At 55.6% G+C, this 25,561-nt stretch overlaps 3 protein-coding genes across 8 annotated transcripts in view; 2 read left to right on the top strand and 1 right to left on the bottom strand.

The window, feature by feature from the left end:
• CNNM4 (cyclin and CBS domain divalent metal cation transport mediator 4) overlaps positions 1-1,749 on the top strand; it is a 33,358-nt gene extending 31,609 nt beyond the window's left edge. For 2 of the 3 annotated variants that reach the window (XM_045519612.2, XM_074354542.1), the window contains one exon: positions 245-1,665. In XM_045519612.2, the coding sequence (XP_045375568.2) occupies positions 245-442 (198 nt within the window). In that variant the 3' untranslated portion in view covers positions 443-1,665. Of the gene's footprint in view, positions 1-244 lie in introns of all 3 variants that reach the window. The other variant, XR_012503003.1, reaches the window with a different exon arrangement.
• A 4,243-nt stretch (positions 1,750-5,992) lies between these two features.
• CNNM3 (cyclin and CBS domain divalent metal cation transport mediator 3) lies at positions 5,993-16,639 on the top strand. 3 transcript variants are annotated; one of them, XM_074354543.1, is made up of 9 exons: positions 5,993-7,358; positions 8,462-8,605; positions 9,586-9,735; positions 10,094-10,263; positions 10,446-10,542; positions 10,860-10,993; positions 11,412-11,550; positions 13,744-13,842; positions 14,365-16,639. In XM_074354543.1, exons 1-8 carry the CDS (start codon positions 6,005-6,007, stop codon positions 13,791-13,793), a joined length of 2,238 nt encoding a protein of 745 aa, XP_074210644.1. In that variant the 5' UTR covers positions 5,993-6,004; the 3' UTR covers positions 13,794-13,842; positions 14,365-16,639. The 3 variants fall into 3 exon arrangements, with proteins under 3 accessions (XP_074210644.1, XP_010957339.2, XP_074210645.1); XM_010959037.3 differs by lacking the exon at positions 13,744-13,842; XM_074354544.1 differs by lacking the exons at positions 13,744-13,842; positions 14,365-16,639 and having other exon boundaries at positions 11,378-11,513.
• A 1,746-nt stretch (positions 16,640-18,385) lies between these two features.
• Positions 18,386-24,013, bottom strand: ANKRD23 (ankyrin repeat domain 23). Of its 2 annotated transcripts, XM_045519613.2 has the most exons (9): positions 23,861-24,013; positions 22,344-22,487; positions 22,013-22,141; positions 21,144-21,251; positions 20,801-20,899; positions 20,613-20,711; positions 20,364-20,462; positions 20,131-20,229; positions 18,386-20,047 (listed from the first exon to the last, which is right to left on the bottom strand). In XM_045519613.2, the coding sequence occupies exons 1-9, from the start codon at positions 23,885-23,887 to the stop codon at positions 19,952-19,954; spliced, it is 900 nt and encodes a 299-aa protein (XP_045375569.2). In that variant the 5' UTR covers positions 23,888-24,013; the 3' UTR covers positions 18,386-19,951. The 2 variants fall into 2 exon arrangements, with proteins under 2 accessions (XP_045375569.2, XP_045375571.2); XM_045519615.2 differs by lacking the exon at positions 20,801-20,899.
• Positions 24,014-25,561: the final 1,548 nt, after the last annotated feature.

Here is a 25,561-nt window from a genome sequence, read left to right as displayed (position 1 = left end):
GACCACTCTGCCTCAGGGGTCTTTCTTTGCTCTGCCACACCCAGCACGGAGGGCCCAGACCCAGGATGTGCGTCCTTCCTACTCTTGCTCCTCACTCTTTGCATGGGCTCTTGAGACCCCAGTGGGTCCTGCCCTCTCTTCTGGACTTGCACCCTCCATCCCGGCTGCCCTTTTCCCCCTGGTCTCATGTAGGGTTTGTCCCCCCTGCCCTGCTCTCAGTGAACCCCATCCCTTCCCCCTGCAGATCACCCGGCAACAGTACCAGAACGGGCTGCTGGCCTCCCGCATGGAGAACTGCCCTCAGTTCCCCCCAGATGGGTGCACCATCTGCACCGAGAACTTGACTGACAAGTCTGAGCTGCCCGTGGTGGATGAGACCACGACGCTCCTGAATGAGCGCAACTCCTTGCTGCACAGAGCTTCGCACGAGAGCGCCATCTGACAGGAGGGCCTGGGGTCCCCCGCCAGCCCCGCGGGGGCCTCCCCGGTGGGCCCACACGAAGACAAGGAGCCTGTTAGGCTGGAAGGGGTACAGATAGCCTGTCTGACTGAGCAGCCAGATGGCCCCCAGCCCGAGGGGCATCTGGACTGCGACAGGCACCTCTGAACAGCTCCGGGGCAGCGGCCGCCCAGCCCTGGACAAGTGGGACAGTGGGCTGGTGACCAGGAGCTCCTCTTTTTAAATATACGGGGAAGGGAAGACAGGGTTAAGGAACTTTATTTAAAAACAATGTTTTTTCCCAGAAAAACTTTAAAAGGGGTAGGATTTCTCACCCCGGGAAGCGATAGCCATAATCTGCTCCCAGCCGTGACCTTCTGGCTATGTCCCTGACTCAGGGAGCCTACTCTTTCTCCGCCTCCCCCGGAGATGGAGTCCCAGAGGCCTGCGGGAGAAAGGTTTTCTCTTGGGAGGGAAGACAGTTCTTCCCAGGAAGCAAAGAACCAAATAGTGCGGAGAACAGTTGCCCAGACACGTGCACTGAGGCTCGTCTGTCGTCGCTGAGGCCAAGGGATCCTGGGGAGCTGTGATCAGGGATGTGATACGCCCAACTGTGGAGAGGAGCACCCTCCTCCAGTCGATCGCTGGACCCAGGAATTTCCTAGAACTCTGCAGATGGGCTCTCCTGGTGAGTTGGGCTGGGCTGAGGACTCTCACGCTGTCCCGTTGGTTTGCCTCATATTCGCCCCTTTGGACTCTCCCCTTGTAACAGGGCTGACTCCAAGTGTTAGGCAGGGCCTTGCACCTTTAAGACTGCTAACCCCTGCTCCCCAGGCCCTGCCCTCACCTTCACCAAAGGTTTTCCCCAGGTGGGGAGGGCATCTGCGTTAGAGGGCACTTGTCTGGGGTACTCTTCCGGGGGAACGTGGTCCTGGGCACTGACGCTGTTAGCAGTTAGTACTAGTCCCCCTTCTCACCCAACAATGAAAGTCAAGTCTCAGTCACTGACCCAGGAAGCTCTTCCTTCCAGACGCTCTGCTTCTAATCCCAAAACCCCAATGCCTCTTGGGGATGGAGGGCCAGGGGACATATAGGAAGCCAACCTAAGCAGGTTCTTCATGCCCTTTCCTCTGTGGCTGAGGCTTACCTGGCCTTGTTCACACACTTACAGAACCCAGGAAAGGAGTTTCCCATCTGAAAGGCACACAGCTGGCAGCCCTGTCTCCCCCACGTGTGTAATCCTAGTGTGAGGTGTCATCTTGGCCTTGGCTGAAGCTCGTGGTACTGGACCCTGAGAGCCCCACCCCACAAGCAGTCGCACCCCAGCACCTTTACCCTGGGGCCGACCGGGCCCTGCTGCAGAGCTGCGGGCTTCCCACCATCAGGGAGGCTATGGGACCACGGTCCACGATGGCCCTTTTGTCAGGAGAAACAGTTGCTGGGGCCCAAGATCAGGCAAGGGAGACTCTGCAGGCCTTCCTGAGTATTATTTATTCACTCCTTTCCTCAACCAAGTGCTCTGTTTGGGATCAGGAAATGTCTTGCACCAGGTATGGTGGCCCCTGGTCAGTTTAAAGTCCTCCCCAGTCACAGAACTAATTCCTTCAAGTCTGGATAGAAGATGGTGACATCCATGGGTTCTCAGCCATAAGGTAAAAAAGACACCAGACCTTTGTCCCCTGTTGGGGGAAACCCCTTAGCTTTCTACAGGATCTGCTTGCTTTCCAAATCTACATGGGGGCTCGCACAACTGTGTTCCTGCACCTGACCTGAGTGCCAGGTGGGGTGAAGCCACGGCCTGAACCACGTGTGTGTGAAGTCAAAGCAGCAGGTGCACACACTTCCACAGCTACCTCTTTGCACACACAGTTACTATCAGCAGGTGGTCCCTCCTCCCGTCCCCTCCCCTTCCCTTTTTATAATCACTTCTCGCAGAGGGTCATGATTATTTCCAAATATTACTGGTCCGATGACTTCCTCCTCCCAGTGCAATTTTTCATTTCCTATTCCAACCTCTGGTTCCTGGGCTGAGCCGTACCCTGGAACTGGCCCAGCCCTGCGCGTCTTCCCGTGGAAGGGAGAACTTCGCAAATGGCCTGAGAATGGGTAGGCAAGTCACAGCCACCATAGCAAATAATTCATATTTATTTTGCATAAGATTTTAATTTGTATATTTTTGTGATTTATTTTGGCATTGTTATGAGTTTGACTCTCGGGGAGTTTTGTTGTTATGACTCTTGTGTCTTTTGTCACAAAACAATGATAATATTTGCTAAACAATATATGGAATTTATTTTTGATTGGTAATAAAAGTGAAATATGTATAAATCTTGGTGAGTCTACAGTTTGCCTATTAGAATTATGTCAGTAGTACCTGTTATGGAGCTAGAGGTGGCTGTGGTTGGCGGTCACCTGTGACAGGGCAAGGGGCAGGCATTCTGGGACTGTTGAGCAGTAAAAAGGAAGCAGAAAAGTAACTTACAAGAAATACACAATCAAGGCTGTTGTCATAGGAGCGAGAGAGTACCAGCTGCTGCTGGACCGACAGGGCAAATGCGCCACAACCAGGGACCCAGTAAAGTGGACACCAGAGGGTCTTCTGTCTGCAGGTATGGAGGGGGCAGTGGGGATGGGCAGACTGCCCCTCCCCTCTCCCCTGGGGGCTGAAGGAGAAAGGAGCTCAATCCCAAAGTCTGATTGTGTTGCCATATAACACGCAGTTGCCTCTCTGTCCATACAGAGGGGCTGGTTTGTGGTCTCAAAGTTGGGGTGCTCATTCCCCAGAGGGCCTACCTGAGAGTGACCTCACTGCATCCACTCCCAGGGTTGCAGCTGTGCAGACTCTTGCGGTGCCCAAAGGTGCCCACAGCTGTTGTGCCTGGTGTGTGCGATCAAGTGTGCTGAGGCCGTGGGCTCAAGCAAGCCTGGCTTAACAGGGCAGATCAGGGGGAATGTTTAAAGAAAGGGAGGCATTGGGTAGGCAGAAAGGGAAGAGGACATTTCAGATAAAAGGAATATATACAAAGTCTGGTGTGTAGGTGGACAAGAATAAATTTTATCCCTCCATCTGTTTCACACATTTAAGCCCCTGCCACATGCCAGGTGCCACCAATCCCTCAGGCTGTCTTCTCTACCTGGAACGTTCTCCCTGGCCTTTGTGAAGCTCACCCCTTTGCTTCATCTAAGCCTCTATTCAAATGCTACCTCCTTGAAGAAGCCTCCTTGACAGCTTGGCCCCAGTCCCTGTCATCTCCTTATCTCACCTTGTTTCTCTCCATAGCACTTATTGTCAGGTGTTAAAATATGGATTTGTGTATTTTCTATTGTCCTTGTACTGAACTTAAGCCCCAAGAGGTCTGGGTCTTTCTTATTTCCCCTGCAGTCCCAGCCCTAGGACAGTACCTGGTACATCGCAGGCACTCAATGCAGGAAATACTTGTTGAATGAATGAGTGGTCTTACAAGAAGGTAAGTACTGGATGCTCGTGGAGGGGATCACACTGCTCCCATAACCCTGACCCAACCTAGTCAAGATGGTCAAGGAAGACCAGCTGGAAGAAGTGATGTTTGCAGACTTGAGAGAGAAGCAGGAATTAGCCAGTGGTCATACACCATAGTTATGAGTTTAAAACTCAAGAATAAACATTTAGATATAACATGGAAATGCCTTGAACCAAATGACCAAAAATGAAAATGGCCCTGGGAGGGTCAATGAAGGACCTGAACATCCAGTGGCAAGTGTCTCCATTGATGCCGAGATGATGGGCCAAAAAAGAAAGAATCAAGGAAGAAAGAAGCTGGCGTAGTAGTGCTGGGGTTGCTCCTGTTCACAGAAGATCACTCTGTGAGCAGCTTTGTTTGCCCGGTCTGGATCCTTTGTCTTTGGGTCTTACAGTTTAAATCACCATTTGTGTTTTCCAAGTGTGATCCAACTGTTCTACCCAAAGGTTTTCCCCCCAAATAAGTTATAGGTTGTTTTCCAAGGGAGCCTGAGACCAGGGAAAAAGTAACTTGTCAAAGGTCAGAGCCCTGTCTAGATGCACAGGTGGGGGTGCATTTTCCCCACCATGTCTCTGGAACTGTTCTTTGCTATTAACCCTTCAGGTGCATGACTCATTTCAAGCCTCTCCTCCATTCTACCTCCGTGTCAGCATTTTATCTGGACTTGGAGACAGAAGTGTGAACCAAGTGTTTGTTTTTTTTCCAAAAGAGGCAGGCCAGTCCGGTGAAAAGGCTCAGTGGTCATTACTGCTTCTGTTGGAGGCTTATTCTGGAGTTTTTTGCACAGTATTTCTGTAGGTCACTGACCACGGGTTTATTAATTTTTGCACATCATCTTCCACACAAATGAATTTTCTTTAATTGTGACCACAGTGCCTAAACTTCTTTATGTTGCTTTCATGACAGCAAATGTGTTTCTACAGAATCCTTGTAAAGACCATTTTAAATGACATATATATGGACAATCTTATCAAAGCCTACTTAGGAAACTTGGAAGAATGTAAAGAAAATTCAAAAGAACCAAAATGTAAAGAATGTACATAAAAATGTAAAGAAAATTCAAAAGAACCAAAAAACAAAAAACAAACCCTTCATCTGGACACCTATAGAGAAGTCTTGTTAGCAGTTTGCCTATTTCCTTCCAACCAGGTAAAGATCATATTGTAATGAGTTGAAGAACATTCCATACTGTCATGGACCAGTCTTCCATTAAAAATAGTCCAGGGAGCATCCTCTTGAATAGTTCTTGTTGGTCTTTAGGTATTATTTTCCCGAGGATGATCTGCTAGAAGTGGAGTGACCAGATAACAGTAATTCCTGACAGAGCTGCCGTCTCCTGTGGTTGGGATGGCGAACAGGGTATCAGGCTGGTCGCGATGGACCCCAACATCCGTGCCAAGTCCTATTTCACTTTCTCCGGTAAAATATATTAATAACAAGAAGTAGCTGCGAGGATCCAATGAGGTAATGATCTCGTGTGTTTACGAATTTACCGTCGTTCTCCATGCAAGTTCCTTTAAGGCAGGGCTGTGTCCCGTCCGAGACCTACAGCAGAGTCGGGCGCGATCAAGAAATATCAATAAACCTGAGCCTCCGACTCCCAGTCGCCGGTTCTTTCAGCTCCCTTCGCCCTTCAGGTCGGTGGTTCACCGGGCCCTTCCTCAGAAAACGGCCCATCTCCCATTCGCTGAAGTCTGCCTGCAATTTCAGGAGCGCCGCTTCGCTCTGCGGCCCAAGTCTCGAGCAAGGGACTTCCCAGACCACGGGCCCGGCCTCCGGGTGCGTCGGGACGGCCTGTAGGAACCAGACGCCCGCAGGCCGGGGCCATCTCGCCTCTCCGAGTCCTCTGGGCGCCGGCCAGCCCAGGCCCGGGGAGCCGCGGCCGAGCCCCCGGCCCGCCCCGGGATCTCGCCGTGCTTGTTTACGCCCCGGCGCAGCCTAGTCCGACCCTGGAGCCCGCCCTCGCCCGCCGCCTATTGGCGGAAGAGGCGCCAGGGCTAGCGACGATTGGCCTGGGGGAGGCGGAGGGGTAGGCTGCGCGGGAGCCGAGAGGGGGCAGCAGGCGATGGCGGCGGCGGCGGTGGGTCGGCTAGGCTGGTTGCTCTCCGCGCTCTGCCTGGGCACTGCCGCCGGGGAGGTAGCGCCGGACCCGCGAGTGCTGGGCGTCTGTCTGGAGGAGGACGGAGTCGCGGACGCTGGGTGGGTGCGCGAAGGGGAGGTGCGGGCCGCGCCAGAGGCCACCTTCCGCTTGCGCCTCTTTGGCTTGGGCTTCGCCAACAGCTCCTGGTCCTGGGTGGCCCCTGAGGGGGCGGGCTGCCCCGAGGACGGGCCGGCCGCAGCGCCCGACGAGGCAGCGGCCCCCACGGGCGAGTGGCGCGCGCTGCTGCGCCTGCGCGCCGAGGCCGGGCGCCCGCAGTCGGCTCCGCTTGCGGTGCGCGGGGAGCCGGGCGGCGGAGCTGCCGGGGAGGCTTCGGCCCCGACGGGCGAGTGGCGCACGCTGCTGCGCCTGCGCGCCGAGGCCGTGCTCCCGCACTCGGCGCTGCTGGCTGTGCGCGTGGAGCCGGGCGGCGCGGCGGCCGAGGAGGCGGCGCCGCCCTGGGCGCTGGGCCTGGGGGCTGCAGGGCTGCTGGCGCTGGCGGCGCTGGCACGGGGCCTGCAGCTGAGCGCGCTGGCGCTGGCGCCGGCCGAGGTGCAGGTGCTGCGCGAGAGCGGCTCGGAGGCGGAGCGTGCGGCGGCGCGGCGCCTGGAGCCCGCGCGACGCTGGGCCGGCTGCGCCCTGGGCGCTCTGCTGCTGCTGGCTAGCCTGGCGCAGGCGGCTCTGGCGGTGCTTCTGTACCGCGCGGCGGGGCAGCGCGCGGTGCCCGCCGTGCTGGGCAGCGCGGGGCTCGTGTTCCTGGTGGGCGAGGTGGTGCCGGCCGCCGTGAGCGGGCGTTGGACGTTGGCACTGGCGCCGCGCGCGCTGCTCCTCAGCCGCCTGGCGGTGCTGCTCACCCTGCCCGTGGCGCTGCCGGTGGGTCAATTACTGGAGCTGGCGGCGCGGCCCGGGCGGCTGCGTGAGCGCGTGCTGGAGCTGGCGCGCGGTGGCGGCGACCCCTACAGCGATCTCAGCAAGGGCGTGCTGCCGAGCCGGACCGTGGAGGATGTGCTCACGCCCCTCGAGGACTGCTTCATGCTGGACGCCAGCACCGTGCTGGACTTTGGCGTCCTGGCCAGCATCATGCAGAGCGGGCACACGCGCATCCCCGTGTACGAAGAGGAGCGCTCCAACATCGTGGACATGCTCTACCTCAAGGACTTGGCCTTCGTGGATCCCGAAGACTGCACACCGCTCAGCACCATCACTCGCTTCTACAACCACCCACTCCACTTCGTCTTCAATGACACCAAACTGGACGCCGTCCTGGAGGAATTCAAGCGAGGTAACGGCCGGGGAATCGCTGAGGGGACTCGAATGGCAGCGCCCTCCCTCTAGAAAAGGAAGCGGGGTTTAGGGAAGGATCCCATCCCTGTGGAGGGCAGTGAGGCCTCTGAGGGTCCCCTCTTTTTTTTTCGCGGGGACAGGGGGAGGCAATTAGGTTTTTACTTATTTATTTTTAATGTAAGCGCTGGGGATTGAACCCAGGACCTTATGCATGCTAGGCATACACTCTACCCTCCCCCTCTTAAGGGCTCTTTTAGAGAAGGTGATGGCCCTGCAGCTTCTAATGACCCTTTGAAATATCACTTAAAGGCTGTCGTTCTGGAACTGACAGTGCTATAGACAGCGAAACCCCCTTTTCCTGGCAGGCCCCCAATTTAGGGAGGTATGTCCACTTGGCTCTAACTTCCCAGTTCTTTACCTCTCCTGAAGCAGAGTCAATTCTTGAAGTTTCCCTAACATTTCCCAGCTTTGAGACAGGACTTTTTTCAAGCTTACATTTCCCCATTAAGCAGTCAGCCAACCTGAGGACACAGAAGGGGGAGAGGAGCTTGCAGGCGGCTCCTCTTCCTCCCACACAATCTGAGCTCTCACTGGCCTGTCCCCGTTGTCTTCATCCCCTGATGACTTCCATGGACCTTGGCTTCTGGAAATACAGGGCAGCTTTCAGAACTGGGAAAGCTTCCATTGGAAAGTCAGGAGGGGCGGCCCCTCTCGGCCCTCCATTCGGACAGTCCCAGGGGAGCCGGAGATTCTGGCGTTGAGGCCCCTGTGCCTGCAGTCCGGAGGCTGCACACAGCGTCTGTTCCAGTCTGCACATGTCCCTGTTTAAACCACGTGTGCAGCGTGTAGTCATAGACCTGGGGCTGAGTCCAACTCTGCCGCTGCCTCGGGGGCCTTGGGCAGGTGAACATGGTGTCTGAGATTTAATCCTCAAGGGCACGCTGAGAGTCTCAAGTAAGAACCTGGGAAGAGTCTCGCCTGGTGCCTGATGTGTTGTAGGAACACAGACATGAGCTCCTGTCCTGGTGGGCTCGTCAGATGGGACTAGGAAAAACAGGAGGCCCCCCAGCAAGCTGTAACATGAGCATGCCCTCCCCGCAGGGAAGTCCCACCTGGCCATCGTGCAGAAGGTGAACAACGAGGGCGAAGGTGACCCCTTCTATGAGGTGCTGGGCCTGGTCACCCTGGAGGACGTCATCGAGGAGATCATCAAGTCTGAGATCCTGGACGAGTCTGAAGACTACCGTGAGTCCTGGCCCCAGCAGTTTTCCAGCTCGGCTGGTCTTTCACGCTTACTGAGACGTGTGTATCAGAGGACGGAGGGTCTCCGTGTTGTCAGAAGCGGGGCTGGATCTCCGATTGGAGCTGTTACATACCCAGGCCCTGTTCTCCTTACCCCTGTGTGCACCACTGTTGCCCTGTGCAGGAGGGAGGGCTCTCACCTGGACGCTGAACCACAGTGGCCCGTCCATCAGTGGCTTGGCAGTTCCGTTGCTTGCCTGGGACTCTGCCCTTAACGGGCCTCACCCAGCCTTTCTTGTCCTTGGTCCTTTTGCGTTCTCATGTTCATTTGTGCATTATACACGTGTTTTCTCAAAGAACCCCATTCTTTACTGCTGAGAGGTTCTTCCCCAAGCAGATGACTGAGGGCCCATGATTCTGTCTTAGACATGCCTACCCTTCAGGATGACGGCTGAGGTCCCATGCTTGACGACCGAGCCTCACATGGGCCCCGGGACACTGGGCTGCCCACTCCTGCGAGCTTCCAAGTGAATCTCTTTGCCCATGTGTCTGTTCCCGAAATGCGGCATCTTTGGTTTGGCTCCTCAGGCTGCCGTAGGCGCAGGGTCCACAGGTTGGGGGCTGTTTGGCACTGGTAATTCTCAGACACGGGCTTTCCGATGAGGGGCCTGATGTTTTACATAAGCTGCTTTGCTGTTATGGGCATTATCTTCTCCCAACTCCAAGGAGAGGAGCAGGCTTTCCAGTGCTTCTCAGGACGTCGCTGGAACGCAGGCCGCTGCCCCTCTGAGCCAGGGACTGGATCGCTGCGTGGTCGGTGTGGCAGCCAGTGCCATCCCAGCAGCAGCGCCAAGGCCTGGCCCTGCGGCTCTGAGGCTCTCCTCCAGGAGCCCGTGGCCTGGCGGGGAGGGAGTAGGCGCTTGGTTCGGTTGTATTGGTTGGAGGGCTGCTGGTCCCTACGCAGGCTTTCTTCTCTGTCCCAGGAGACACCATGGTGAAGAAGAAGCCTGCTTCTCTGAGTGCTCCTCTCAGGGCAAAGGAGGAATTCTCCTTGTTCAAGGTGTCTGACAATGAATATAAAGTGAAAATCTCGCCTCAGCTGCTCTTGGCCACCCAGCGCTTCCTTTCCCGAGGTGAGGGGGAGGGTGGGCCTTGTCCCTGCTCTCTTGCTCAGCGTCCAGTGGGTCAGGAGACCCCCTCCTTCCCAGTAAGCAGGAGAGTGTCCGGGAGAATTTCTGTGCTTCTCTCTGCGGCCCTGTCTGCATCTCGGGTCCCCAGAGGGCAGCTCCCCTCTACCCGATGGCTGAGAGCCGGGGCTGGGCTGGGTGGGTAGGGGAGCCTGCCCACCTCTCTCTTGTTGGGGAGGTGGCTTGGGTCCCAGGCCAGCTGGGGGAGCCCAGGTGGACAGCAGGAGGTGGTGTGGTTACTTACGCAGGCCGCACTGGGCCTGGTGGACACTGTCCCCTGTCGCTTCCTTCCACCATGGGGCAGAGGTGGATGTATTCAGCCCACTGCGGATCTCCGAGAAGGTCCTGCTGCACCTGCTGAAGCATCCCAGCGTCAACCAGGAAGTGAGGTTTGATGAGAACAACCGCCTGGCTGTGCACCATTACCTGTACCAGCGCAGCCAGCCAGTGGATTACTTCATCCTCATCCTGCAGGTAACTGGGAGCCCAGCCTGGAGCCTCCTTGCTTGCTTAGGAAGGAGGGAGGGTCTGAGAAGAGGGAAGACCATCCAGATGCATGCTCCCTGGACACTGGGGTCGGTGCTCTCCCCTGTGCTCTTTCCTGGCAGGAAAGGTAGTGTCCGCATGTTTCTCTCCCTGTCTCTCTTTCCTCCCAGGGCAGGGTGGAGGTAGAGATTGGGAAAGAGGGCCTGAAGTTTGAGAACGGGGCCTTTACCTACTATGGAGTGTCTGCCCTGACGGCGCCGTCCTCCGGTAAGCTGCAGCCCTCCTGGCGGGCGGGACAGAGCCTGATGGCCCCTCTGGTTGTCACCGGGGCTCTCCGGTGCCCTGTGTTCTGGCCCCGCTCGTCCCTGGGCTGTGTGGAGGGTAGGGCAGTGTCTCCCAGGCTCATCTTTGTGGCTCTTTCCATCCCTGCAAAATCTTTCCAGGAGGTGTGTTTGCCATCCTTTTCAAAGTTCTTGGCCGTATTCCCTCTCCAAAGTGATTTGTGGGGTGGGTCTTAGAGGCTGTGCAGTCATCCCCCAGGGCAGGGGGCTGCCCTGCTGCATCACTGACTGTACTTCCTGTAGTCCACCAGTCCCCGGTGTCCTCGCTCCAGTCCATCCGCTACGACCCGCCGCCTGAGCCCGCCGATGGCACCCGCTTGTCTGCGTATTGTCCTGACTACACCGTGAGGGCCCTCTCTGACCTGCAGTTCATCAAGGTGACCATCTGGGCTGCTTGTTGGTGCTGGCTTCTACCTAGCTTTTGTGTCCCCAAGGGCTGAACCAGCTGGTCAGAGATTTGTATGGATGAAGAGTAAATTCTGATTGAGTCCATCTGAGATTTCCCAGAGCAAGAACTTGTACTAGCTCTGAAGGGCGGATGGCCTTGGCTCCCCGAGGCCCCTCTGTCTGCTGGTGGTCTGGGCATGTCTCCGGGCCTAGGCACCTGGTTTCTTTGGCGATCTTAACAACGCTCTGCTGGATGCTCTTCTCGGCTAGTTTCAGGTTCTTCCTTTTCCCTTGACTCTCCACATAGTTCAGGTGCTCCAGGGCAGGAGGGAGTGGTGTGACCTCTCCCTCACCTTCCCCATCTGGCTGCACAGGTTGTGCCTGCTCGGTGACAATCCCTGTCCTCAGGTCACGCGGCTGCAGTACCTCAACGCACTCCTGGCTACCCGAGCCCAGACCCTGCCGCCGTCCCCTGAGAATGCGGACCTTCAGGCCATCCCAGGCAGCCAGACCAGGCTCCTCGGTGACAAGACAGCCACCACCGCAGGTGAGCCCCACGCAGCCACATCTCGTGGCATCGACCCCAGGGCAAGTGGGCCCTTCACCCTCCTGGCTGCACACACAGACCTGCTCCTGCTTCCTCACCTCGCCCTCCATTCGTTCTTTCTCCCTTCATCTCCCCATCCTTTTCTCTCTCCCTTCTCGTTGTTTTTAATAGCTCGGACCAGCTGGCATTTTGAGTAGAGCATATAAGTTCGCATTTTCTCTCAAGGGCCTGTTGGGTAGGTTGACTTAATTAAAGAACACGGTTGAGCCTGGACAGCACAGCGAGGGGCACCAGCCCTCTACGCAGTCGAAAATGTGCGTGTAACGTAGTCAGTCTTCTGTATCTGCGGTTCCACATCCTATGTAACGCTGTAGCGTTTACTGTTTTTTAAAAACTACTTGTAAGTAGACCTGCCCAATGCAAACCCAAGCTGTAGTTGCTAAATGGGTGTAAGGTCAAGTTCAGACACTCTGTTGGTCGTTTAAGGTTAAGGTTAGGTCACCTGGAAAATGAAGATTTGTCTAGGTCACCAGTTGGCCGGGCTCGGAAGGTGGGTGGCCAGCGGACACCATCCCGAAAACCCAGAGGGGCACCTGCTGAGGCATTTTGTCATCTCACGCTGGTGTGTGAAGCCTGGCCCTCCCATCCTGGGTTCCACCGGGAGCAGGAAGAAATGAACTTTGCAAAGTGGGACAGAAAACCCCACCCTCACAGTGTAAAGAGGGAAAATGAAAAGAGGCCTGTGAAGAGTGGGTTCTGGGTAGGAGAGGTGAGACGTCAGCGAACTTCCCTGTCCTTGTGATTCAGGAAGGCACTTTCTATTCATCTGAGCTCCTAGGTTGGGGTCTGAGGTCCTTCAGGATGTGGTGTTCCTGGAGGGGCTGTGCGTGCCCTTGGCCTCTGGGCCTTGGTGCCTCACAGGTACAGCTCTGCTTACTGGACCTATGTTTCAGTAAGAACGGAAAGGTGCTACTTCAGGGGCCGTGTGGGTGGCTCCATCGCTATGCTGGGGAGAGGCCGTGGGGGTCGTGCTGGAGGCCTGGGTCTGGGCGCACTTGCAGTCACTTCTGATTGAAGGGGCCCGTCATTCGTCCTTCAGGGCTGAACCCACTCGGGTGTTCATCCAGCAAGACGTGCTTTTATGTTGTGAGGCGCCCCTGGTGCAGAGGGTCACACCATCACGGCAGACTCGGCCCTCAGAAGCCAGGATATTTTTATTTTTCAAAAATACTGTACCTCCCGCCCCAAAACAAACAACAACAAAAAACTGTGAGCCTTTTGGTTTGCGTTTTCACGTGAGCCTTTTCTGGCTCCATCTGCTACTCAGACTGCACGTGTTGTATTCAAGGTGCAAACTTAAATCCAAGAATTACAATTTTCCCTTCGTTTCATCTCTTATCTCACACCCAGGGGGTTTTTCATCCTCTCTTGGCCTCAGCGGCTCGTGGCTCATTTCCTCTTGGTAATGGACTACAGCCCCTGTTCTGTCATCACGCCGGTCATTTTCCCCTAAGTGTCACCTGCCCTCGGCTTCGGGCGGGCGTCTTCCTGCTCCTGGCGTGGCCCGTGGGGTTTTGCAGTTGATCCCTGTTCACCTGGCGCTTCGCTGCCCCAGGCAGCTTAGTGCCACCACACGTGAATGTGTCACTGGGGCGTTGCTGAAGACAGTGCAGATCAGACTACTCTCTGGGTGACTTTGGCTCCAGGTTCCCGGCAGAGAAGTGCCTTTACTGAAACGTTGAGTTTTAGCTGCCTGCATACAGCCGGGTCAGCACTGGGCAGCAGGGCCAAATCTGGCCACTGCCTGTTCTCATGAGGTTTTATTGGAAGTGCCTGTTTGCCTCTGGGTTGCACATGGCTGCCTTTGGGATGTGACAATGGAGTTGAGTCATTGTCACCAAGACCTGCCAGCGCTGAGAACTACCGGCCATTTACAGACGCAGCTTTCTGAGCCCCAGCCCGCCATTTCGAACTCAGAAAACCTCCATGTCGGTCATTCCCAGAGCGAGTCCATTCTGGATGCCAAGCGTCCCGGTCCCCTCCGCTCCAAGTGGCAGAAGGCGGCGGCCAGGCCCTAGCGAAGCTCCCCTGCCTGACGGAGCGAGCGAGCGGCTCTGCCGGTTCAGCTCCACAGCTCGTCTCCTTTCTCTCTCTCCCCAACTCCCTCTCTCTCCCCCTCTGCTCTCTCTCTAGCCTTCCCAGTAGACCTTTCCCTCTTTGGCACATTTGGAAACTGCAGTTGATAATTGACTGTGGAGTAATGAGCATTTTTGTTTTAAGAACACACCCAAGGTAAATATCTCCCCTTCACTGTCTCCTTGCTGTCCTTCCCCAGCCCGTTAGCTGCTGGGGGGCCACTGCAGACCTGTCTCCCCAGATGGGAGGCACTGCTCTATGGGGGGTGAGTGGGTGCTTCCTGTCCCTTGTTGCTACGTTCATCTCATTTTTTCTGAAAGGCAGGAGAGACCATGAGATGCCTGCTCAGCCTTGGAAACGAAAGCTTCCTTCCAGCGCAGGCCATGTTGTCCAGGGCAGGTGCCTCCAGCCCAGCACTGTGGCCTCGGCCTCCCATGGGCAGAAGCCCTGCCTCCCCTCCCCTCAGTGACGGCCTCTGTCCTCACGGTGGTTTTCTCCCGTGAGGCCGGCCGTTTTCCTAAGTGCACATCCCTGCTCTGCCTGATGCCTCTCGCGCAGGCCAGGGGCTCCTCTGCCTCACCTGCTCCTTTCTGTCCTAAAGAAGCTTTGCACACTGGTCTCCTAGGACCTGTCCCTTTACTGGCCTGGCTGCTGACCCTCCTCTTCTCTCTCCTCTAGGGTCCAACCACAGCAGACCCGGCCTCCCAGCAGAGGAGAGCCCAGGGCGGAACCCAGGAGTTTAACGCTTGCCAGGCCGCCCCAGGCCTGGGGAACGGACAAGCACGTGGGGAACTGGAGCGGCTTCCTGCCAGCCTGTCCCCACCACTGCAGGCCACGTTTTAGGTGGCCCTCGTAGGTGCGGTCCTGGCTGTCCTCAGAACCAGACGTCAGTGCCAGGAGCCTTCAGCAGGTCCTGCCCCCCTTCGGGAGATGGGGGTCAGCCAGGGCCCAGCCCCGAGTCTGCTTCCGACGGGAATGAAAGGAACAGCGTCATCTCCAGTCCCCAGGGCCCAGCCTCCCTGTGACAGTGCAGTGTGTTTATACCTCTTCCGGCCAAGCCACAACGTGAGTCCACGATTACCACCTCTGTGTGGCGGTGACCTGTACTCTCTCTGCTTCTAAGTTGCCAACCTGCTGCAGGCAGCACTTTTTGATCAAACCAAGAGCACCAGTTTGGGCTGGGGGTTCACATCCATGGCCTTGGCCACTCACTGGTGACCTTTTTGGCTTCCCACACAATGCCGTGCTTCAGAGCTCACACCCAGCCTGTCCCTTGTGCCAAACTGACAAGCTGGTCTGTCCTAGCAGTCCCGCTCCCTCCTGTGGAGGTGGCTTTCCCGACCCCTTCCCTGGCCCTGAGTGAGCGTGCTGGCCCCGGCAGGACTGGGGAGCGCGCTGCCACTCCCGCGCCTGCCTTGCTTTGTCACCACTGACAGTATTGTCATTTTCTGTGTTTCAAGAAGAGGTCACACGTGGGAGAAAGTTGCACCTAATCCTTTTTTGTTGTCAGATTCCAGGAAGGGTAACCACCTTTTGACCTGTTTTGTACCTTCCTGTGAGGCCCAGGGGGGTGCTGTGTGGTGTAAGGTGCCTGGACAGCAGCGAGGGAGGCGGGGGCTGGTTGTGGACCAGGTAGATCCCCATCACCTTGTTTAGAGAAAAGAACATGAAACCAGAGTTCTCTGAAACATTTCAGGCTCTTTGCTTTCTTGCTTTTCTAGCTCTGGGGTTTAAGAGAAGTGGGAACAGGAAGGCATTTGTCTTGTCTTCTGGTTCACCTAAATTCACCTTCCACGGTGCTGCAGCTGCCTAGGAACCGGGGCATCACAGGGATCTAGGATAGAGAGGGACTTTTCTCAGAGGAATTTGGGTCCTTATCCAGGATCAGTGGGAAGGTGGGCCAAAAAGCAATGGCGTGCTCGTTTAGAAATTGTTCTCAAGGAATTCTCTCCAAGAGCAAACCCAGGTGGGAAACAGATACTTTAAAATGATCTCTCTCCAGAACAGTGGTTCTTAACCTTGGCTGCACGTTGAAATCACATGGCAAATTAAAAATACTGATACCTGCCCCCCCAACCCAAAGGGGTCCTGATTTAATCAGTCTGGGCGTCAGGGTTTTATGCTTTGAAATAATTTTAGATACACAGACGATTTCCATATGTTATTCACACCAGCTTCCCTGAAATGTTCATATCTTCCATAACTTCGTTACACTTAGTAAAACTAAAAAATTAATGTTGGTACAAACCATTAACTAAATTACAGGCTGTCTTGAATTTTTACCGTTTTTTTTTTTTTCCAGTAATACCCCTTTTCTGTTGCAGGATCCAGTCCAGGATAGCAAGTTGCATTTAGAGCTATTCCTGCCACCCTCCCTACCCCCCGTCCCAACTAACTTTATTTTGAAATAATTAGAGTTGTAGGAAGTTGCAAAGATAGAGGACCCATGTACTCTTCACCAGTTTTCCTCAACGGTTACATCTTACTTACCATACAGTACCAAAACCAGAACTCAGACACTGCCACCATGTGGTGTGTAGTTCTGTAGCATCTTACCACCTGTAGATTTGTGTAACCACCACTGCAGTCTAGATGCAGAACTGTTCCCTCACCACACGTTATCTCCCTCCCACCACCCTGTTAGAACCACACCCACCCCCTCCGGCCACTATCCTTAATCCCTGGCAACCACTAATCTGTTCATCATCTCTATAATTTTGTCATTTCCAGAATGTTATGTAAATGGAATCCTACAGTATGTAACCAATGGGACTGGCTTTTTTCACTCAGCATAATGTTCTGGAGACTCATCTAGGCTGTTGCATGTGTCAGTCGCTCATTCCCTTTTTAACTGCTGTGTGGTATTCCATTGTATACTCACTGTCTCGTTTAAGGACATCTGGGTGGTTTCCAGTTTTTGGCTATTCCCAAATAAAGCTGCTATGAACATTCATTACAGGTTCTTGTGCAAACATTGGCTTTCTTTTTCTCTGAGCTAAATGTCCAGGAGTGCAACTACCAGTTGTATGGTCATTGCATATTTAGGTTTTAAAAGAAGCTTCTGGTGCGCAGGGTATAGCGCAGAGGGAGAGCACGTGCCTAGCACGCACGAGGTTCTGGGTTCAATCGCCAGTACCTCCATTAAAAAGGAAGGAAACCGCCAAACTTTCAGAGTGGCTGTACGATTTTACATTCCCACCAGCGATGAGTGAGTGCTTTTCCAAATCCTCTCGGATTTGGTATTGTCACTGGTTTTTATTTTAGCCTGGTAGGGAGATAGTGCTATCTCACTGTGGGTTTTATTTGCATGTCCATGGTGGCTAATGTGTATTTTTTCACGTGCTTCTTTCACTTTGTGGAATGGCCTTAGCCCGTTTTCTAATTAGATTGTTTCGTTTTTTTATTGCTGAGATTTGAGAGTTCTTCATATGTTCTATATATAATGACTATATTGTCTATATATAGTATATGCATTCTAAATACTAACTTTATTGGGTTTTTGGTTTGCACGTATTATCTCCCAATCTAGCTTATTCATCTTAACAGGATTTCTTACAGAGCAAAAGTTTTAAATTTTGATGGAGCCCAACTTACCGGTTTTTTTTTTTAATGGATTATGCTTTTGGTGTCACGTCTAAGAATTCTTTATCTAGTCCTTAATTGTGAAGGTTTTTTGTTTTTCTAAAATTTTTATAGTTTTTAATTTGCATTTAACTCTGATCCATTATTGAGTTAAGGTGTTGTGTTTTGGGGGTGTTTTTGCCTATTGGTGTCCAGTTCCTCCAGCACCATTTGTTGTAAAGTATATCTTTCCTCCGTTGAATGACTTTCACGTCTTTGGGCATATTTGCTGTGTCTGTTTCTGGGTTGTCTGTTCTGTTCTGTTGACTGATGGGTCTGTCCCCCCACCGGCACCACACTGTTTTGATTGCTGTAGCTGTTTAATAAGTTCTGAAATCGGGTGGACTTTGTTCTTTCCTAAAGTTGTTTTGGCTTTTAAGTTTTACAATAATCTTGTTTACATCTACAAAAAAAATCTTGCTGGGATTTTGGAAGGAATTGGATTAAACCTGTGTATCAGTTTGGGTGGAACTGACATTTTTGTTGCTTCTGTCAGTCTTTGTGTATGTTTCCATTTATTCCTTTCATTCATCAGCATTTTGAAGTATCCAGCATACAAATTCTTACATGTTTTGTTAGTTACACCTAAGTGGGTTGTTTTTTGTAACAATTATAAATGGTACTGTGTGTTTTAGTGTTAAGTCATTGCTAATATTTAGAAATAGGTTTTTGGATATTTGTCTTGAATCCTGAGATCTTGCTGAACTCCCTTATTCTAGGTATTTTTGTTTTTTGTAGATTACTTAGGGTTTTCTACACAGTCAGGCATGTCATCTGCATGATGCTGCTGCTACCTGCATCCTAGGGATTCTGATTTAATCCGTCTGGACATCAGGACAGTCGGCAGCCAAGGCTGAGAAGCACTGATCTTTGCACTTGTCCATCAGTGTGAGCAGAGGGGCCGGGAGCACAAGAGCCAAGTGCCCCACCTCCTGCTCTGCCCTTGGGGCCTCTCTTGCTGTCAGGCTGGCCCGGCTATCAGGCTTGAGCTTCGGCTATCAGGCTTGAGCTTCGCTGCTGAGGAGGATGAGGCCTAAGGAACTGGCCCCTCCCAGCCCAGAACAGACCACCAAGGCTGTGATGGATAATCAACACGTTTTAATGAACAAAAAATACTGATGCATATAAAAAAGTAGTTTTGTCTGTCACTTGTGTCCCCATTTGCTAGATGGGGAGTTGTCTTCTCCAGGGACTCGAACACCTATTTCTCCTGTGACCCTGCGACCCTGCATCTGGGTGAACGGGGCTTTGTCCCTACAGGGCAGAGCTGCCCGTGTGAGGGGAAGGCGTGCGGCCCCCGTTTGGAGCTCTTGTCAGCTTTTTCACAGAGTAAAAATTGCCTTGTCCTTGGCCTGAGACAGCCACCAGTTAGACTGAAAATGCTGCTGCAATGTGGACATCAACCCAGGTACCTCACGGAGGGAGGCTCACCTTTGTCTTGGAGCCCATCCCTCCACCTGTGGTTCTCGGATTAGGGCAGAGTTCTCTGAGTCACTTGCTAGCATTTAGGGACCCAGCCCAGCCAGTCGTAAGGTCTGCACCAGTGCAGCGGGACATGGAAAGGACGGTTAGAGGCAGGAAGCTTTAGGAGCGCAGGAAGCTTTAGGAGCACGTGTGGAGGCAGGTCCTCCCGGGTCCTCCGCCCCCCACCAGTGGGCAGAGGGGAAGGAGCAGGTGAGCTCACGGCTCCTCTGTCTTCCCCTGAGGGGGATGGAGCAGCGCAGGTGCAGCTGCCGGCCTGGGGCCAGCGCCAGCTCTGGGACCAGGGCCTGGTCAGCACCCGGGGCAGAGAAGGGTTACGGGCCACCGCCCCAGAAGCTGAGTGGGCCACAAGCAACCCCCAGCACCCGGGCACTTCAGCCCTACAAGGAGAGCCGCCAGCTGGCCAACTAGAGAGCGGCAGGCCGGCCGGGCCGAAGCCTCAGACATGGGCACGAGGTTTCCCTGAAATAAATGTTAGCGCCAGCTCATCGGCCTTGGGGCTTCTGAGGCAACCAGGTGGGGCTGGCCTTCTGCTGCAGAGGGGCTCAAACCTGTTGAGCAGCCCTGTCCGGACGGCCAGACCCAACTCCAGAGCCCCCAGGCTGACGTAGCTGGAGCCACTCCAGATGCTACCAGGGTTGCTGCTGATAGGAACGGAGTCCCCGGGAAAAACCGCGCCCAGGGGCCTCTGGCCTGGACGGCAGCTGCTGGCCATGCGCTGAGTCACCACTGGTGAGTGGCGGGCCCTTGAGGGCAGAGGCCTAGTCGCCTACTGGACTGAGGATCAGTGGCCACTGAGGAGGTCGAGGACCAACCTGGGGAACGCGAAGCTTGCTCCCTTCCTGCTCCATCCTGGGCCCCCACCTCCTCTGCTGCCCCTCATCTGGACCCACTTTGTTTCCTGCTCACCCGGGTCCTCTGCTCAGCCCTGCCCGCTGTGCCCTGGCGGGGAACGGCTCAGCCCTGGACTCAAAGCCAGGGAGGCCTGCATTTCTACCTGCTGGGCTCAGCGCTGCCCCCGGCTCTGACAGGGCTGCCTGGAGGCAAGGAGACAGCCCTGGGGCTGAGGGAGGACCACGTGGGTGAGATGTGTGAGCAACTTGGGGTGGGAGGTGATGGGGGTGGAATGGTGGCTGCGAGTGACCCCACAGGGCTGCTGTCATCAGCAGCGGGTACGGGGGTGCCCGACATGGGCCTGGAGTGCTTCCTGGATGCCCCGCTGCCAGTCCCGTGCCAGCTGCACTGGGGTCAGTGAAGCCTGGGGACAAGGACCCAGAGTCAGTCCTGGCTCTCCTCCCGGGAGCTCCACCGCCCGCTGGGCCTCTGCCTGCCCGCACTCACCCCGTTCTGCACGCCCAGCTTGGCTCCGTAGAGCAGCAGCACCTTCATGGCCTTGTAGTGGCCGTGCCGCACGGCCTCGTGCAGAGCTGTGTCCCCTTCCTGTTGAGAAAGGGGGTGTTATCCTCACACCCTGACCCGGGTAGGGTCAGGTCAGTGGGTGCCATTGCTGAGCTCAGGCACCCTCCGTCCCTGTCCCCAGTGGGGCTGCCAAACTGGGAAGACCAGATGCCTACCTTGTCTTGCGCATCCACCTGGGCTCCACAGGCGATGAGATGCTCCAGGCAGTCACAGTGCCCCATGCGCACGGCCACATGCAGGGGGGTGCTCCAGATCTAAGAGGGGAGAGAGTGTTGCTCCAGGCTGGCGAAGCTGCACCCCAACCCCCCAGGGCTACGTGTCTCCCTGGGAAGAGCATCAGTCGGCTCCCAGGCAGTGCTCACCCGCTGTCCCTCCCAGACCGCCCCTGGGTGTGTGCCCCTCACCTTGTCCTGGGTGTTGACCCGGGCGCCCCGGTTAAGCAGGTGTTTGAGGATGTCCAGGTGCCCTCTGCGGCAGGCCCAGAACACGGGGGTCCTGTCCAGCTGCAAGACAAAACCACCACAGCAATTCTGACGTGTGGGGATGCCAGGCAGGGTGTCTGCTGTGGGGATGGGTCTTCCCTGGGTCTCACCAAGTCCTGAGCATCCACGGTGGCACCTGCCTCCAATAGCTTGTTCACTAGCTGGCTGTGACCCTTCAGACAGGCCCAGTGCAAGGCCGTGCGGTGGAGCTGGGGTGGGTGGAGACGGAAGGTCAGGTGCGGGGAGCTCGGCCACCCCTGGGGGTCCCATTCCCAGCCCTGTGCCTGGCACTGGGCTCCCTGAACAGAGTTGCCCGCCTCCCCATTGTGTGAGGGGCCCCGCCTCCTGAGGCAACACAGGACTCGTGCCCCATAAAACAGAAAAGCCCTGCGGTTTCCTAGGTCGGGACTAGAACCTGCCGGAGACTGCACGCCTGCACCCCGCTTGTGCTACCTTGTCATGAGCGTTGGGGTCCCCTCCGTCTGTCAGGTACTTGTCAATCAGGGCCTCCTGGTTCTCAGCAGCTGCCTTTAGGAACACCTCCAGGTCCACGGGCTCCAGCTGGTTAAGTTGAAGGACAAGACTGACTCAGTCCCCCCACCGTAGGCCTCGGGCAGCACAGCCCCACCAGTCCAGCTGGGTGGCTCCAAGAAGCTGGCTGAGGACCTGCGCGCTGTTGGCTGGAACAAGTCCCACCCCCAGAAGATCGTGCCTGAATAGGCATGGGACGGGTGTTACAGGGTGACGGCGTCCTCCCCTAGTTCATATGTTTAAGTCCTAACCGCAGGACCTCTGAACGTGACCTTATTTAGAAATAGGGTCATGGCAGCTGTAATTGGTTAAGATGAGGTCATCCTGGAGTGAGGTGGGCCCCAGTCCAACAAAACTGGTGTCCTGATGGAAAGGGGACATTTGGATGCAGGCACGCACACGAGGCGGCGGCCACGTGAACGCAGAGGCAGAGACAGACACATCCACAAGCCAAGCAACACCAAAGGTGTCACGACCTTGGGAGCTGAGAGACAGTGGGCAGATCCCCCCAAGAGCCTCAGAAGAAACCAGCCCTGCCCGCTCCTCAATCTCGGACTTCCAGCCTCGGAGATGAGAAATTTCTGGAAGACTGGAAAACAGCTGTTTTTTAAGCCCCCAGCCTGGTACTTGTTCCAGCAGCAGCCACAGCAAACGAGCACGGGGGGTGGGGGGGGCGGCTCTGGGCAGCAGCTGTGTCCCGTTGCCCAGGTGTCGCTCCTCCCCAGGCCTCCCACCGGGATGAACCCTAGCCCTGGTGTGTCCACCCCCGCCCACCCCGCCTTCCCGCTCACCTTGACCTCAGGCTCGGGTGCCCTAGGGGGGACTCTGCGTTTCAGTCGCTTCTCTCTCCGTCTTTGAACCAAGTTCTCCAAGTCAGCCAGGTTCTCCAAGTTAGTTCTGGAACTGTTAAATCTTTCAAGCTGGGGCAGAAAGTGGGCAGAAACAGGATGCCGCCAGCCATCAGCCACAGCGGCGGCGACAGGAGCCCAGGGAGGGGGCAGCTCTCACTCTCATCAGAAGCGCAGTGCTCAGGCTCTTGGACCCTAAACCCTGGCTCCTGGCAGCCCCCACACACCCAACACCCTGCTCAGCCACCCAGCTCCCCTCCACACCATCACTCACTCTCTTCCTCTTCTCCTCCAGTTTCTGCCTCTCCTGGGCCTCGGCCTCCTGGGGCCCCAGCCTCCAGTTTCGAGGCCCGCCTCCAGGATCCAGAACTCCGTGTCCACATCCCAATCCTTTCCTTTCAACTCTCTCACCAGTTACCTATAGGAACAGGACGAGGATAAAGGATTGGAAAAATGAGGAGTTTCCCTTAGAACACATAGCTGTGCAGAACCGGGGATCCTGCCAGGAGCTGACATACACAGATTAGTGTGCTGGGGCTGGGGCTGGGGCTGGATCTGAGAGCTGGCCTGACCCCTCTCAAAGCTCTCAGGCAGCCCGAGCACTAGCCGCTCCCATGCTTGGGCTGGCTCTCACCACCTGCAGTGTCCCCCGAGGCCCAGGAGGGCGGCTGTTGGGGCCCACTCAGTCCTGTCAGCAGGAGCCCTCCGGAGGGCCTGACGCCACATCTATTTGTACTGCTGGGTCGCGTCCAGGTGAGCTCAGGGCAGAGGACGCGTCGGCTTCCCTCGTGGGTGCTGATCCTTACATTCCTACCAGATCACGCCACCCTGCCACCTGACCCCAAGCTCAGAGCGACAGAGGAGAGGCCTCTGGGTAAAATTCTGCATTCCTGGGTTCAAATCTTGGCTCTTCATGAAGCTATGATTCTTCATAATAAAATGGGGTGATGCTGGTGCTTACCTCTCGAAGCTGTGCACTGGAGATGAGTTACTGGGACTTGTGTTTAGGGCAGACCCCACCACACAGCGATCCATCCTTTTCCTCCTCCCCTGGCCCCCACCCCCAGCAGTTCAGGGGAGCGCTGAGGAATGAGCACGTTGTGGGGAGAGGAAATGTTGGAGTGACAGAATGGCACAGCCTAGGGCTACCAGGCATTCCCTTCTAAGGCAAACTCAGGCAACCTAACACTTCTTGGGCCCTGCAACCCACCTCCCAGCAGGGGCTGTCCTGGGCTGGGGCCTGGGGGCCCCTGGCCCTCAATGGGGCTTGCTGGGTGATGCGACATCCTGGGCCTCACGACCCTGAGCCCTGCCTCCCCACAACAGACATCCCGAAGTGCTGCTGCTGTCCCTGTTTCTTTCACTGCCCAGGGAACTCAAGCGCCCATCTCTCCGTTCCAGCCAGGGCAGCCAGCCCCTCCAGACCACTTCCAGAGCAACAAACGTCATCACAGCAGAGCCAAACTAGCACCCCAGGCGCTCATGTCTTCCAGGGCAACTTGCCACTTCCTGTTCCTCTTTTGGCATCATAGTCCAGGGCAAAACCCACTGAGCTCAGGGATTTTCTCATCTCCCATCATCCAACATCTTTCTCACTGCTTCCCTCTTGTTTCCTACCCTCACCACCTCATGTGAGAGCTGGGCCAACAGACCAGAAAAGAGCTGCAAGTTTCTGTTCCTAAAACCTGCTCCTCAGGTCACAGAAAGCTGCCCGACCTCCTCATTCTGCTGAGATGGTCTGGGGCGCACACACCATTGCCCGACCTCCGCCCCTCTGCCCCACATCCTTACCAACTGCTGGATGCTGACGAAGTCCATGGTCCCCCCTGCTCCTCACACCCCCAGTGAGGGGAGTGGAGCAGCTCAGCCCTTTTATAGGAGAGCTATCACTGGGGGCTGGGCAGGGCAGAGGACTGTGCCCCCGCCAGATAACTCTGTGGCTCTGTAACACCAACCAAAATAACCGAGTGGGCATGCAGCCCACTGCAGGCTGGAGGAGGAGCTGTTTTAAGCTGAGTCAGTTGCAGCCCCAGACACCCACCATCCTGCACCTACTCAGAAGTGATTCAACCAATAAACATATACCCTGGGTACTGGGCCATCAGCCCAGGCTTAGGGGAAAACAGCTCCCACTCTCCAAAGTCTAGAAGCCCTTGAGATAAAGAGTCCAGGGGAGCCTCCATGTGGCTGCTTGAGACCCTGGAAGACCCAGCCTGACTGCCCTTGCAGGAGGCCAGACTCCTAAAGAGGACCGCTGAAGGGCAGGCCCAAGAGGCTGACCTTGGCCTCAGGAAGCTTCCGGGCACCTATGTGGGGAAATCAAGTGATTCTCCACCTCCCGGCCAGTTTCCAGGCCACCCTCACTGCTCCTGGCGGTGTCCTCCCCCAGGCACCCCCGCACTCCCTCACCACTCAAGTCAACATACCAAGTGGGGCCACCAGCGGGAGCCAGGCCCAGCCTGTCATCAGCACCTCAGGCCTCTTGGAGAGTCTCCCACAGCCCACACGCAGGTCCCCCACCAGACCCTCTGCTGGGCAGAGACGACCTTCCCCAGGAAGGTGAGGTTCAGACCTGCTCCAGGTCCAAGTACGAACGTTAACCATCAACCCATTAGCGAAGCAATCTGTCTCCAGCTACCAACCCCCGAGTTCTCCCTGAAACATCAAGCCTGCCTCCCACCCAGCTGTACCTTGAACTCGGCCTTGACCTTTGAGAGGAAATCTGATAGCTAGTGAACAAGACTCCAGAATCAGAACAGGAGGCACAGAGATGCCCGGAACAGGCGGGAGGAGAACCGCGGTCAAGGGCGGCCCGAGGGCGGTGACAGCCTCACCAAGTGCCAGCTTCTTCGCCCATGCTTCCAAGTCTTGAGACTTGGGGGGCCCAGAGCCTTTTCAAGAAACTGTCCTTATGCTCCAGGGCGTTATTGTCAAAGGTGACTTCTTGCCTTTGGTCCTGAGGAGGTAAAGCGTTACCTAGAGGACAGTGACTGGCAACAGACAAGACAAAGCAGGGCTTCAGCTCAGATGCCACCGTCACCACCACCGAGACTCCGCCTTCAACCCTCGGCACGGGGCGCTGTGCACCAACAGGCTGCATCTGACACCCTCAGCAGAAAACTATTGGTATCCATGTGAAACTGACTGGCATTCACTTATTACTGGTGTTACTTGTCAAAGGATAAAAATCATTTCTTGTTAAAAATCCAAACACAGCGAATCAAGCCCGAGAGCCCTTGGCTAACTGCTCTCACCAGAACTCCAGGGGAGCCACGGGCACCGGTTTACAGGTGTCCCCCCGATGTTCCCCGCATGTGCTGTGCGCATGGACCTCCGTGTTTCCAGACACACGTCACTGGGATGGTGATTCAGCACTTTCCACATCTGTACATGCTGAACTCCAGGGCCTTGCACTCACGTTCCAGAACCTCACCATCCCCGTCCTGGGAGCACTTTGGTTATCTGCATTTTTTTTTTTTACATTACATCTCC

The sequence above is a fragment of the Camelus bactrianus genome, chromosome 28, assembly GCF_048773025.1.
Source record: "Camelus bactrianus isolate YW-2024 breed Bactrian camel chromosome 28, ASM4877302v1, whole genome shotgun sequence".
In the NCBI taxonomy this organism is placed as follows: Eukaryota; Metazoa; Chordata; class Mammalia; order Artiodactyla; family Camelidae; genus Camelus; species Camelus bactrianus.
Note: the sequence above shows the minus strand (reverse complement) of the source record. Positions and strands in the feature narration are given on the sequence as shown.

Excerpts from the sequence above, each read along its gene's own strand:
- ANKRD23 (XM_045519613.2), bottom strand. The coding sequence starts at position 23,887 with ATGGACTTCGTCAGCATCCAGCAGTTG. Across the intron at positions 22,488-23,860 it reads TCGTCAGCATCCAGCAGTTG|GTAACTGGTGAGAGAGTTGA; the intron begins GTAAGGATGTGG and ends CTGTTCCTATAG. Across the intron at positions 20,048-20,130 it reads AGCTGGGCGTGCAGAACGGG|GCTTCACTGACCCCAGTGCA; the intron begins GTGAGTGCGGGC and ends CCTTGTCCCCAG.
- CNNM3 (XM_010959037.3), top strand. The coding sequence starts at position 6,005 with ATGGCGGCGGCGGCGGTGGGTCGGCTAGGCTGGTTGCTCTCCGCGCTC. Across the intron at positions 8,606-9,585 it reads GGACGAGTCTGAAGACTACC|GAGACACCATGGTGAAGAAG; the intron begins GTGAGTCCTGGC and ends TCTCTGTCCCAG. Across the intron at positions 11,551-14,364 it reads CAAGACAGCCACCACCGCAG|GGTCCAACCACAGCAGACCC; the intron begins GTGAGCCCCACG and ends TCTCTCCTCTAG.